The sequence below is a fragment of the Rana temporaria genome, chromosome 4 (assembly GCF_905171775.1).
Source record: "Rana temporaria chromosome 4, aRanTem1.1, whole genome shotgun sequence".
Taxonomy (NCBI): Eukaryota; Metazoa; Chordata; class Amphibia; order Anura; family Ranidae; genus Rana; species Rana temporaria.
In genome coordinates this window covers 453,802,374-453,815,540 of record NC_053492.1, presented here as the reverse complement: position 1 = coordinate 453,815,540, position 13,167 = coordinate 453,802,374, and the positions used below count along the sequence as shown (strand labels likewise).

The 13,167-nt window shown below is 47.8% G+C and overlaps 1 protein-coding gene across 1 annotated transcript in view; it reads right to left on the bottom strand.

Moving 5' to 3' along the window:
* The window catches only part of PPP1R21 (protein phosphatase 1 regulatory subunit 21), a 98,650-nt gene that overhangs the window by 30,035 nt on the left and 55,448 nt on the right, over positions 1–13,167 (bottom strand). Inside the window, exons 13-15 of the mRNA XM_040351592.1 lie at positions 12,270–12,362; positions 9,592–9,719; positions 6,911–7,063 (exon numbers count right to left, since the gene is read on the bottom strand). Coding sequence (XP_040207526.1) covers positions 6,911–7,063; positions 9,592–9,719; positions 12,270–12,362 — 374 coding nt within the window. The remainder of the gene's footprint in view (positions 1–6,910; positions 7,064–9,591; positions 9,720–12,269; positions 12,363–13,167) is intronic.

Genomic DNA, 13,167 nt, shown 5'->3' with positions numbered 1-13,167 from the left:
GGATGACGTGAAAGGGGTGGGGATGACGTGAAAGGGGTGGGGATGACGTGAAAGGGGTGGGGATGACGTGAAAGGGGTGGGGATGACGTGAAAGGGGTGGGGATGACGTGAAAGGGGTGGGGATGACATGAAGGGGTCCTTAGAACACCATTCTAAAGTAGGGGACTGGCACGTAAAGTGGGGGACTGGCACGTAAAGTGGGGGACTGGCACGTAAAGTGGGGGACTGGCACGTAAAGTGGGGGACTGGCACGTAAAGTGGGGGACTGGCACGTAAAGTGGGGGACTGGCACGTAAAGTGGGGGACTGGCACGTAAAGTGGGGGACTGGCACGTAAAGTGGGGGACTGGCACGTAAAGTGGGGGACTGGCACGTAAAGTGGGGGACTGGCACGTAAAGTGGGGGACTGGCACGTAAAGTGGGGGACTGCGGACACTGATGTAAGAACAGGATTGTGATAGAGGAGGAGAGGGCTACGATATGAAGGACCCGAGTCATTGCACAAATGTGATTCGGAACTCTGCTGATAGAAGATTTTACAGATTGGATTTTGCCCTATTTGCACCCAATAAATGTACCTGCCGTTTTGCTCAACGAATAGCCATTTTTTTTTTTTAAATAAACCCCTTTTTGTTTTTAGAAAAAATGTGAAACGTATTACAGTTTTGTAAGAAGGATGCAACAGCCAGAATGGGCACATACTCTGCATTTGTGCAGACAAGGATCGCTGTGCGCTGTGAGAGAGCAGTGGTCACTCTGCAGCAATCTGACAATGCTGCAGTGATTCCATATGAGCACATATACTGCAACAGGGTGGCTCCTACAAGCACTGGTATGTTGCTGCCCGCTTCCAAGTTTCAGGCGCACGCCTGACCAGTGGTTCATGGTCGGGACCTGCTAACCAGCTGTGTAGAATCACAGCCCAGAGTCCTCTGTTGACAATCATCAACACAGGGCACTAAACAGAGGGAACGATCACTTTGTTTCTTTTCCCTGCAATGGAAAAAAATTTTTTTTTGATCTGTCGTAAATATAATAAAAAAAAAAACGCAGAGGTGGTCAAATGCCACAAAAAGAAAGCTATATTTGTGTGCAAAAAATGCTATAAATGTAATGTGCGTACAGTGCTGCATGACCGCTTAATTGCCAGTTAAAGTAGCGCAACAATGGCCTGGTCATGAAGGGGGTAAATAACCACTTAACCCCCGGACCACATTGCTGGTCAAAGACCAGAGCACTTTTTGCGATTCGGCACTGCGTCGATTTAACTGACAATTGTGCGGCCATGCGATGTGGCTCCCAAACAAAATTGGCGTCCTTTTTTTCCCACAAACAGAGATTTCTTTTGGTGGTATTTGATCACCTCTGCGGTTTTTAGTTTTTGCGCTATTAAAAAAAAATAGAGCGACAATTTTGAAAAAAACGTATATTTTACTTTTTGCCATAATAAATATCCCTCAAAAATATATATATAAAAAAAAAATGTTTCCTCAGTTTAGGCCGATACGTATTCTTCTACATATTTTTCGTAAAAAAAAACGCAATAAGCGTTTATTGATTGGTTTGCGCAAAAGTTATAGCGTTTACAAAATAGGGGGTAGTTTAATGGCACTATTATTAATATTTTTTTTTACTAGTAATGGCGGCGATCAGCGTTTTTTTTTTCGGTACTGCGACATTATGGCGGACGCTTTGGACACTTGACACATTTTTGGGACCGCCTGCATTTTTATAGCGATCAGTGCTATAAAAATGCATTAAATTACTATAAAAATGCCACTGGCAGGGAAGGGGTTAACACTAGGGGGCGGGGAAGGGGTCAAGTATGTTCCCTGGGTGTGTTCTAACTGAAGGGGGGGTGGCCTCACTAGGGGAAATGACTGATCTTCTGTTCATACATTGTATGAAACAGACGGTCAGGCATTTCTCCCTTGACAGGACCGGGAGCTGTGTGTTTATACACACAGCTCCCGGTCCTCGCTCTGTAACGAGCAATCGCGGGTGCCCGGCTGGGCGCGCGAGTCAGGGACGGGTGCCCGGCTGGGCGCGCGCGCCCCCCTAGTCGCCGCTTAGAGGGCCGACATTATACTACGGGCTCTCGCGCAGGGGAGCCGACCTGCCGCCGTAGCTGTAGAAGTGAGAACGGATATATGTGAAGATATCCCGACGTGGACTCCAGCAGGCCAGACTCCCTGACAACTTCTATAGAGGGGTTGTCAGGCAAATCAAGTATGTCTGAACCTTCTGTAACTTGCACAAAAGCGATGAAAGGACAGGATGCTTCTAAAAAGGGACACATCTCGTGGTAATAAAAAAAATAAAAAAAAAACAACGATCGCTGTAATGCAAATTCAAAAACTTGTCGGAGAAACCAGAAAAGGTTCTCGCGCCCATTAGACCAACAGCCGAGATTTTAGCAACTTCTTTCCCATCAATCATTTACTTTTCCACACAAATGCAGAATAAAAACCAGCGAAGCCTAGAGGAGAAGTAACAGTTCTGCGCAGAGCGAATGACATTACGGTGGGTTAATCTATGCTTTGCTAACGCGTTGCGGCGTCTGAACCCCCGCATAATATCTCAGATACTGCAGAATGGGAGGGAAGAAAAAGTGCGAGGCATCTGGATGGCGACGGAAATTTCAAGACAACGAATGTATTTATTGTCAAGTTAATTGGAAGTATAGACGTAATTAGCCCTCCTAGTACTCTTATTTTACATAATAATACCGACTATAACTCAAAGTAGGCAACGGGGAAAAACCACTGCAAAGGAAGAGCAATAAGGAGAGGAAAAGCAAATGAGTTGAGGGATCAGGTGCGACACGGAGGACGGGGGGAAGACGAAAAGGTTGGACAGAGGACATAAAAAGGGGAAGTGAGAAGAAGAGGCACATAAAGGAAAAAAGAAAAACTCAAACATATATTTACTAAGAAACAACATAATCTGTAAACAAACTTTTACTGTCCAATACTACAGAGAGTCCTCCACACAGGGACACCCATACTACAGAGAGTCCTCCACACAGGGACACCCACACTACAGAGAGTCCTCCACACAGGGACACCCATACTGCAGAGAGTCCTCCACACAGGGACACCCATACTGCAGAGAGTCCTCCACACAGGGACACCCATACTGCAGAGAGTCCTCCAGACAGGGACACCCATACTACAGAGAGTCCTCCACACAGGGATAACCATACCACAGAGAGTCCTCCACACAGGGACAACCATACCGCAGAGAGTCCTCCACACAGGAACACCCATACTACAGAGAGTCCTCCACACAGGGACACTCATACTACAGAGAGTCCTCCACACAGGGACACTCATACTACAGAGAGTCCTCCAAACAGGGACACCCATACTACAGAGAGTCCTCCACACAGGGACACTCATACTACAGAGAGTCCTCCACACAGGGACACTCATACTACAGAGAGTCCTCCAAACAGGGACACCCATACTACAGAGAGTCCTCCACACAGGGACACCCATACTACAGAGAGTCCTCCACACAGGGACACCCATACTGCAGAGAGTCCTCCACACAGGGACACCCATACTGCAGAGAGTCCTCCACACAGGGACACCCATACTGCAGAGAGTCCTCCAGACAGGGACACCCATACTACAGAGAGTCCTCCACACAGGGATAACCATACCACAGAGAGTCCTCCACAGAGGGACAACCATACTGCAGAGAGTCCTCCACACAGGAACACCCATACTACAGAGAGTCCTCCACACAGGAACACCCATACTACAGAGAGTCCTCCACACAGGGACCCCCCATACTATGGACAGTAATGCAAACATGGATAACCATACTATGAGTGGTCCCCACAGAAAAAAAAAAACATACAACGTGCGGATTGTTCCCAAATGGTGTGCTATTACTTTGTAGAACGTTTCGCCGAATCGTTGCTATGGACTGGTTGCTATATGCAGAAGTTACGCAGAGCCAAATAAAACAGAGCCAAATCCCCTCAGCGGTGTGTGGGAGGAGCTAGAATTCACCTCACAGCTGTGTGGGAGGAGCAATAATACCCCTCACAGCTGTGTATGAAGAGCTTTAATTCACCTCAGCGTTTCTCAGGAAACCAATGTTTATAAGCAGGCTCTAAGCATAGACCAGTTTTTTGCCCCTCCTGAATACTTGTCCTTCTTCAAACGGTTGTATTTTAAAAACTATAAATCGTACATTGAAGATCTTTATATTGTGAGAATCCCAAGACCCAGACCTACATTTTTTTGCATAGTATGTCTCTGAAATATTAAAATTGAAGGCACAGTCGCAGTTTAAATATTGCCCTTTTAAATTTTAGGTGTCTCTAGACTGTAATTTCAATGGATGTCAATGGATGGCGTGAGTTGCAAACAAATGGTCATATTGTGAAAACCATCAGGACTCTGGCTTAACCGTGGACACGTGTAGTGGCAGCAGGGATAGCTGAACGTTTTCATATAAGATTTGTGTAGGTTGGCTTGAAAATGGGGGAGTGGTGGCAGTTTAGAAATCATGTAGAAAAAATACAAGATTTGTGCGCAACCAAATTAGGCAGATCTACTTTCCGATTTGGAATGGCCCATCTCTTTAGGGAACAGATCTATTATTACTGGTCAAGAATGTTTAACCGGTTAACGACTGACTCACGACTATAAACCTCATCAGAATGGCACGACTGGGCAAAGTGAGATATTATATATATACACGTCACTTTGAATTTCTCGCCGTGCGGACGCGCGCGCACGTGCCCCCGGCAGAACGCACGCACCATTGCCGCGAGTTATCGTGACCGCGGGAACTGGGACTCGATGTCCCGCGATCGGGTAACAGAGCTGCAGAACGGGGAGAGGCAAGTGTAAACAAGCATCTCCCCGTTCTGTCTAGTGACACGGTCACTGATCGTCTGCTCCCTCTCATCGGGAGCAGTGATTAGTGACGTGTCACTCGTAGCCACAACCCCTAACAGTTAAAATAATTTCCTAGGACACACTTAGCCCCTTCCTAGCCCCCTAGTGGTTAACCCCTTCACTGCCGGTCACATTTATACAGCAATCAGTGCATTTTTATAGCACTAATCGCTGTATAAATGTGAATGGTCCCAATTTAGCATCAAAAGTGTCCGATATGTCCACCATGTTGCAGTCACGATTAAAAAAAATGCTGATCGCCATTACTAGTAAAAAAATTAATAAAAAATAATATAATATATACACATATACATACACACAAAATATATATATATATATATATATGCCATAAAACTATCACCTATTTTGTAGATGCTATAACTTTTGCGCAAACCAAACTATATTATAACAAAAAGTTAAAAATACAGTAAAACCTTGGTTTGAGAGCGTTTTGCAAGACAAGCAAAATGTTTTAATACATTTTGCCTTGATATACAAGTGATGTCTTGATATAAGAGTAGCGTCATGTCACAACTGAGTATAAAATAGAAGAGAGGAGCCTCTAAGTGTAGCAATATGGTTACATTTAATGAAGGTACAACATTTAGCAACTTATTGCTACACTTAGGCCCCGTACTCACGACCAAACATGTCTGCTGAAACTGGTCTGCGGGCCAGTTTCAGCAAACATGTTTGGTCGTGTGTGGGCGCTAGCGGGCCGAATTCCAGCAAACATTTGCCCGCCGGGCCTTTTCCCAGCGGACAAATATTCCTGGACTTGTTTTAAAACAGTCCGCTGGAATCCTGCCCGCTCGGACATGTACGGTCGTCAGTACAGACCTACCGTACATGTCCAGGCGCCCGCCGTCCCTCGCATGCGTCGAATGACTTCGACGCATGCGTGGAAGCATTTTAAAGGCAGGCCGCCCACGTCGCCGCGTCATTGTCGCGGCGACACCGCGTCATCGGCGCGGCGACACCGCGGACACGCCCCGCGTATTGTTTACGCGCGGACTTCTGTACGATGGTGTGTACAACCATCGTACAGAAGCCCTCTGGCAGACATGTACGGTGAAAACGGTCCGACGGACCGCTTTCACCGTACATGTTTGTCCGTGAGTACCCGGCCTTAGAGGTGCTTCTCCTCTTTTATACCCTGTAAAAAAAATGCTTTGATATACAAGTGCCTTGGATTACAAGCATGTTTCTGGAACTAATTATGCTCTCAAACCAAGGTTTTACTGTATTGCATTTTTATTTTTAATTGTCGCTCTACTTTTGTTTATAGCGCAAAAAAATAAAAAAACTGCAGAGGAGATTAAATACCACCAAAAGAAAGCTCTATTTGTGGGGAAAAAAAGGACATCAATTTTGTTTGGGAGCCACGTCGCAATTGTCCGTGCCGAACCGCAAAAAGTGGCCCGGTCATTTGGCAGCCAAATGGTCCGGGGCTTAAGTGGTTAAATATCTTAGCATATGGATATTATCCTTGAAAAAGCTTTTGGCAAAGCTTCACAAAAACAAGCAGCTCCCGAATAACTGCACCTCCTTCCTCGGCAATTATCTTTTATCACAGAGCTCTAAGACACATCTCTGGATCACATTTCCGCTCAGCAGCAAATTCTCTTGGTTCTAAAAATAAAAATCGACACTCATTTCCACAATTAATGGCTGTGAGAATTGCAGGTAGGAGCGGCGCTCAGGGCAGACTCTGCCTATTTATAATGCAAACCTTAAATATCACAATGCTGAGAAGAGTCATGCAGCAGACATTCTACTGGCATGAAAACAAATGAGTGCTGCAGGACCAGACTTGTTCGGCGCAAGTTGTCAGCAGTATCATCTCCGCTCTGCATCTAAATATTTAATGAGCCGGGCCGTCTCGCTGCTCGCCGGAGATGTCTGCTTTTGAAGAGACAATATTTGTACTCTAATCAGGCGGCGACGCAGGTTAAGGACTAACGCGGCGAAAGTTTTACTCTGTATACAAACCGTCTTCAGAGCTTTCATGTACTGGGCGGCCTTCTGCTTGTACTGGAGCATCATCGCAGCTGAAAGCGGCTTGGTGAATCCTTGGCCTCCTTTTGGTCCATAACTCAACGATGACATGAAGTAGTCTAAGTTATTGCTGAAGAACGTCGCCATCTGAAAAGGGAAAGAGAAAGAAACTCTGTTGAGAGATGTTCGACTGCAACTAGAATTCCCTTCCTTACTACAAATAACTGCACAACATTCAGAGGGTGTTCTAACTTTTGTAGGAGGAAAGCTGCTCATCAGAACACGATTTAAGGCACTTTTTGGCACACAGTGTACATCGAGGGCAGATTAGTGTGCCCGGCATAAACAGCTGCTTCATACAGCCAACATGGCAATAAATGGCTAAGTTTTGAGGGCCAGAGCGAAACGTGTTGGGGGGCCGTGGCGTTGCCTGGCTGAGGTTGCCACTTACACTTGATCTCAATCATGGTATGGATGCAGGGAGATTTTCTTTAACCACTAGCCGACCTGGGTTGACAGATATTGCTGCCGCGGACTATTCAGATGGGCGGATGGTGAGCGCCGGGCCACCTGAATAACGGCAGCTGATTGGCTGTGTGGAAGTGCCTATCAGAGCCAGCGGCTTTCCGAGTATAGCCCTCAGGCTGTATTCGGCTTCCGGAAACTTATCTAAGGGACGTACGTGGGGGTACGTTCCTTGGATAAGACTGACAGGCGTCTCAGCCAATCAGGTTCACTGGTTACTGGTAACCCGATTGGCTGAAGTGTCATCGAGGGCGGGAGAAGACATCGAGGGATGTAGAAGGAGGATGGCTGACCCCCAGAAAGGTAAGTGCCGGGCAGGGGCATTTTACAGGGCACAGTGGCATCAAAGGGCACAGTGGCTGCGTTTGATGGCAGGGCCCAGTGGCGACAATTGATGGCAGGGCCCAGTGGCGACAATTGATGGCAGGGCCCAGTGGCGACAATTGATGGCAGGGCCCAGTGGCTGCATTTGATGGGTACAGTGAGGCTGCATTTGATGGGCCCAGTGAGGCTGCATTTGATGGGCCCAGTGAGGCTGCATTTGATGGGCCCAGTGAGGCTGCATTTGATGGGCCCAGTGAGGCTGCATTTGATGGGCCCAGTGAGGCTGCATTTGATGGGCCCAGTGAGGCTGCATTTGATGGGCCCAGTGAGGCTGCATTTGATGGGCCCAGTGAGGCTGCATTTGATGGGCCCAGTGAGGCTGCATTTGATGGGCCCAGTGAGGCTGCATTTGATGGGCCCAGTGAGGCTGCATTTGATGGGCCCAGTGAGGCTGCATTTGATGGGCCCAGTGAGGCTGCATTTGATGGGCCCAGTGAGGCTGCATTTGATGGGCCCAGTGAGGCTGCATTTGATGGGCCCAGTGAGGCTGCATTTGATGGGCCCAGTGAGGCTGCATTTGATGGGCCCAGTGAGGCTGCATTTGATGGGCCCAGTGAGGCTGCATTTGATGGGCCCAGTGAGGCTGCATTTGATGGGCCCAGTGAGGCTGCATTTGATGGGCCCAGTGAGGCTGCATTTGATGGGCCCAGTGAGGCTGCATTTGATGGGCCCAGTGAGGCTGCATTTGATGGGCCCAGTGAGGCTGCATTTGATGGGCCCAGTGAGGCTGCATTTGATGGGCCCAGTGAGGCTGCATTTGATGGGCCCAGTGAGGCTGCATTTGATGGGCCCAGTGAGGCTGCATTTGATGGGCCCAGTGAGGCTGCATTTGATGGGCCCAGTGAGGCTGCATTTGATGGGCCCAGTGAGGCTGCATTTGATGGGCCCAGTGAGGCTGCATTTGATGGGCCCAGTGAGGCTGCATTTGATGGGCCCAGTGAGGCTGCATTTGATGGGCCCAGTGAGGCTGCATTTGATGGGCCCAGTGAGGCTGCATTTGATGGGCCCAGTGAGGCTGCATTTGATGGGCCCAGTGAGGCTGCATTTGATGGGCCCAGTGAGGCTGCATTTGATGGGCCCAGTGAGGCTGCATTTGATGGGCCCAGTGAGGCTGCATTTGATGGGCACAGTGAGGCTGCATTTGATGGGCACAGTGAGGCTGCATTTGATGGGCACAGTGAGGCTGCATTTGATGGGCACAGTGAGGCTGCATTTGATGGGCACAGTGAGGCTGCATTTGATGGGCACAGTGAGGCTGCATTTGATGGGCACAGTGAGGCTGCATTTGATGGGCACAGTGAGGCTGCATTTGATGGGCACAGTGAGGCTGCATTTGATGGGCCCAGTGGGGCTGCATTTGATGGGCCCAGTGGGGCTGCATTTGATGGGCCCAGTGGGGCTGCATTTGATGGGCCCAGTGGGGCTGCAATTGTTTTTTTTTTTTTTTTTCGTTTGCGCACCAGCCAAATTTTGAGCACCAGCCGCCACTGATGCTTACAAAGAAGTATCCACCATCTGCCATTCAAAAACATTTGTTGTACATAAGTGGTTGAAGAACTGTATATCTAAACCCATTGGTCTTAGTTTAGGATACAGTAGGGGCGATTCAATGATATTATTTCCCTTACTGATACACAATCTCACAAATACTTATCAGGATTAGTATAAAGGCATAAGCAGAAGATAGAGCAAGATCCTAGAACCGTGATCCCCATATAAGGTGGAATAAGAGAAAGTATCGGAGATGGTGGAACGGACATCACTACCTTGCTGGCTGCGTTGGTAAGAGCGACTAGTGAAGACAAGATGCAATCATTTGTAGTTTTAAGTTTATCTGTGGCGGACGGCAGATCCTGTTCAAGTACAGCTTTATGTGTGTAGTGCTTGGAAAGCTCTGCAATGACATAAACAGGTAAAAAGAAGTATAAGTATGAGAACATACACCTGAAGGCTAAAAGAAAACAGCAGAATCTCCATCTTATACAGGAAGCACACAGTGAGAACAGGTGCCAATGAGGAATAACGAATAAAGATCTAAAATGTATCCGCGCTAAGAAATAAAAATCTAAAACTAATATGCAATAATAATAATAATAATAATAATATACAACCATTAGTACTACCGGTATAATCCATGCAAAAAAAGTCTCTTTGATCTGTGTCCGATTCCGAGCATGCGTGTTTTTTTGCATGTCGGGATTGCATACAGACCATCGGAATTTCCGACAAGAACTTTTCTTGCCGGAAAAACTGAGAACCTGCTCTCAATTTTTTGCTGTCGGAAATTCCGACAGAAAAAGTCTAATGGAGCCTACACGCGGTCGGAATTTCCGACCAAAAGCTCACATTGAAATTTTCTTGTCGGAAATTCCGACCGTGTGTACATAACAGTTAAAATTATCATTTTGCGGCGCTTAAAACACAATTTAACTAAAAAGCCTATAACATCAGAATCTGATGACATTTCTGGCCACTGGATCATCAATAACAGAGATAGAAGAGCCCAACACCGACTGACATGTGAAGCAAAGAGGGCGCTCCACACCCACGGGGTCTAACCAAGCAGCTTACCAGAGATCAGAGACCCTCAAATTATAGATTGGTCATAAAGGGTATCCCAATCTTCTGATCACTCCAATAATAAGGAATAAAACACAAGGATCGACATTCCAGGACTTCATCTATCACTCAATAAAATAACAAACATATAATAAATACCTGCTCTGTGTAGTGGTTTTGCACAGAGCAGCCCAGATCCTCCACTTCTCGGGTCGCTCACTGATGCTTCTGGCCCCTCCCTCCTCCTGAGTGCCATTTAAAACACACAGCAATGGCTGGGCCCCACCCCCTCTCTCTCTCCTCATTGGCTCACTGACTTTGATTGAAAGCAGCGGGAGTCAATGGCATCGGGAGCCTGCATCTCAGCCATTCAGGAGGGAGAGACCCAGACAGCCAAAGCACTTGTGCAACATCGCTGGATCAGCCCCCTTTTACTTAACTGAGCCTGATCGTTCCTGCGCCGGGGAAGAGCACACACGCTGCAGCCAGTGTCTCGGGTCCTGATTGGATAGATTGATAGCAGGGCAGCCATTGGCCCCCGTTGCGGTCAATCAAATACAATAATGCGGGAGCGGGGGGGGGGCGTGGCCATGTCCTGCTGTCTGTCAATGGGTGCAGTACAAGGACATGGGAGCGTGCCCGCATGAGTGCCCTGAGGGAGAGCACTTCTCTGTGGGGGCACTAGAGATGAGGAGGAGCCAGGCTCGCAGCTGAGGGACCCCAGAGGAGAAGAATCGAGGCCATTCTGTGCAAAACTGCACAGAGGAGACAAGTATGACATGTTTGTTTTTTAAACAAACAAAAAAAAACAGGGCCAGATTCACATATCTTTGCGGCGGCGTAACGTATGTCCTTTTACGTTACTCCGCCGCAAGTTTTCAGCGCAAGTGCTTGATTCACAAAGCACTTGTGTGTAAACTTGCGGCGGCGTAGCGTAAAGCCGTCCGGCGCAAGCCCGCCTAATTCAAATGGGGCGGGGACCATTTAAATTAGGCGCGTTCCCGCGCCGAACGTACTGCGCATGCTCCGTTTTTAAATTTCCCGCCGTGCTTTGCGCGAAATGACGTCGCCCCGACGTAATGTTTTGAATGGCGACGTGCGTAGCGTACTTTCGTATTCACGGAAGACTTACGCAAAAAAAAAAAAATGTGAAATTCGACGCGGGAACGACGGCCATACTTTAACATGGGCTGTCTATTGTTACACCACCAAAATAGCAGCCGTAACTTTGCGACACGAAAAGCCAACTAGCGACGACGTAAGAGAATGCGATGAACGCGCGTACCTTCGTGGATCGCCGCAAATACAGCTAATTAGCATACCCGACGTGGAAAATGACGCAATCTCCACCCAGCGGCGGCCGAAGTATTGCATCCTAAGATCAGAAGGCGTACGAAGCCGTACGCCTGTCGGATCTTAGCCAAATGCCGTCGTATCTTGTTTGTGAATTACAAATTAAGATACGACGCGGCAAATTTGAAAGTACGCCGGAGTATCAGCAGATACTCCGGCGTACTTATTCTGTGAATCTGGCCCACAATGTTTACATATCCTTTAATGCAGGAGTAGGCAACCTGGGGCCCTCCAGCTGTTGCAGAACTACAAGTCCCATCATGCCTCTGGTAGTAATTATAACTGCCAGCCTTGCAATGCCTCATGGGAAATGTAGTTCTGCAAAAGCTGGAGAGCCCCAGGTTGCCTACCCCTGCTTTAATGAATTACGATAAAAAGCCTTCTGGCTTTAAAACCACCTAAAGGATCACAGGCTTTATGGAGATTTTTTTTTTTTTTTTTTGTGAAATACGTTTTAGAAATACAGCGGCGATAATGTTCTGTGTGCGTCCAATTACAGAGCGAATAAATGAAGTATTGTTCTAAACATTACCTTTCAATATATCATGAAGTCCATGGAGAGCGCCAGAAATCTGTGTCAGGATGGAGCCATAGTTGGCTCTCCGCAAACCCTCTGGATTTGTGCCTGGAATAATTAGTAAAAATAGATTATTAGGATGGGAATCAGATCATTAATATTGCAGAGAGCCCCTGGAGAAACACTGTATGCGAATGCTGGATTATTACACGCACTCCAGACACGCGGCACTGGGAGCGCACCATTATTAAAGGGGAGCTCCGTTTGGGACCAGGCCTACAGTCAGAGGTTTCTGGAGCCTTAGTTTCCAATGACCCGTTGTGTTGTCCATGTATTCTACATAAATTCCAATTAAAAGTCTGCAGTGAAAGTTTTTCAGCAGAGGATATTTTTTTAATAGGAAAGAAGGTATACCGAGAGACTTCCAGAAAGAGAGAGAATGGCAGTAAGGGAGTCCAGCAGTGACGGCTGGTGCTCAAAATATTTGGGAGGGGTGCAAACGAACTGAAAAATGCTGAAACAAAACCATCAATTGCAGCCAACTGTGCCCCGCAAAACGCAGCCAACTGTGCCCCGCAAAAACGCAGCCAACTGTGCCCCGCAAAAACGCAGCCAACTGTGCCCCGCAAAAACGCAGCCAACTGTGCCCCGCAAAAACGCAGCCAACTGTGCCCCGCAAAAACGCAGCCAACTGTGCCCCGCAAAAACGCAGCCAACTGTGCCCCGCAAAAACGCAGCCAACTGTGCCCCGCAAAAACGCAGCCAACTGTGCCCCGCAAAAACGCAGCCAACTGTGCCCCGCAAAAACGCAGCCAACTGTGCCCCGCAAAAACGCAGCCAACTGTGCCCCGCAAAAACGCAGCCAACTGTGCCCCGCAAAAACGCAGCCAACTGTGCCCCGCAAACGCAGCCA